At 62.1% G+C, this 1,169-nt stretch overlaps 1 protein-coding gene across 1 annotated transcript; it reads left to right on the plus strand.

The window, feature by feature from the left end:
• Nucleotides 1-140: 140 nt before the first annotated feature.
• On the plus strand, nt 141-1,166 carry LOC104071833 (mitochondrial ubiquitin ligase activator of nfkb 1-A-like; the record flags this gene model as incomplete). Its single annotated transcript, XM_009577245.1, has 5 exons — nt 141-257; nt 514-601; nt 683-702; nt 746-846; nt 1,034-1,166. Coding segments are annotated over exons 1-5 (459 nt in total), but the record flags the coding sequence as incomplete, so codon positions are not given.
• Between the last annotated feature and the right edge of the window lie 3 nt (nt 1,167-1,169).

Raw genomic sequence — 1,169 nt, forward strand, 5'->3', positions numbered from 1 at the left:
CAACGCCCTGGGGACAGGGGCAGTGGGACGTCCCTGCCCTGGGGACAGGGGTGCTGGGACATCCCTGCCCCTGGGCTGACACGGCCCCGTCCCCCAGCCAACACGCTCACCTTGCAGGCGTGCCACCCGAGCCTGGCACCATGGATGCGCCGCCCATCACGCCTGGGGAGCTGCTGTGTCTGGGCTCCAGCCTCGCCTTCTCCGGCCTCTTCTACTACCTGTACAGGAAGAAAGCCAGAGTCGTGGCACGCATACAGGTAGCCCTGCCCTCAGATGCTCTCTCCTGCCCACTGTCCCTTCCATGCTGCCCTACACTGCCTGGCCCAGAGCCTTTGATTTGGGTGCACCTCAGTGATGACAGCAGCTTGCTGCATCCTCTACCAATGTCACGATGCCCGGGACCAAGCAGGTCACATCCTGCCAGAGATCCCCACAAAGCCATGCATGACCCATCCTCTGCCTGCCAGCCCATCTGCCCCTGCCCGTGTTCACGCTCAGTCCCTGCTCTTCTAGGAGGCCCCAAAGCTCCAGGTTGATGATGATTTACCAGCACTGGTGTCTGCAGCTGATGGGAGGTGCCTGCCTTACGTTGCACTGGAAGGTAAGGAGACCCTGTGGCCCCACACCAGGGACATGGGCTGGGCTCTTCTCCTTCAGCTGTGATGCATCCCTTCGTCCTTAGGCATAGTGCTGCCAGCCAAGGCTGCGCTGACCAGCCATTTTACACAGAGGGCGCCCGGCCAAGGCTGCGGTGCCCAGCCATTACCATGAGGGGCTGCAGGGTGTGATCCAGAAACTGCTTCTGAAAGAGCATCGGCTGATCTGGAACAGCTTGGCCCGGAGCTGGTGAGCGATGGGAGGGGACAGCAGGGGTGGGCTTGCACAGGTGGGTCCAGACCCCTGTCCTCTGGGGCCACTTGAGAGGCAGAAAGTGGCTCGGTTAAAGACTCTAGTCCCTACCCTTGGCACAGCCCCAGGAGCTCAGAGTTCCTCCGTGTTGTCCACATCCCAGCACTGCACTCTCTGCTTGCAGGAGTGAGAGTGAGCGGGTGCTCTCGGAGCAGGTCTACACCGTCCCCTTCTTGCTGGCCTCACCGGACACTGAGGTGGTGACGCAGGTGAGCGTGGAGAGCCCGCTCCGAGCTGTCTGCCTGCCGCTAGAGATGGTG

The sequence above is a fragment of the Fulmarus glacialis genome, unplaced genomic scaffold (assembly GCF_000690835.1).
Source record: "Fulmarus glacialis isolate BGI_N327 unplaced genomic scaffold, ASM69083v1 scaffold43694, whole genome shotgun sequence".
NCBI classification, from domain to species: Eukaryota; Metazoa; Chordata; class Aves; order Procellariiformes; family Procellariidae; genus Fulmarus; species Fulmarus glacialis.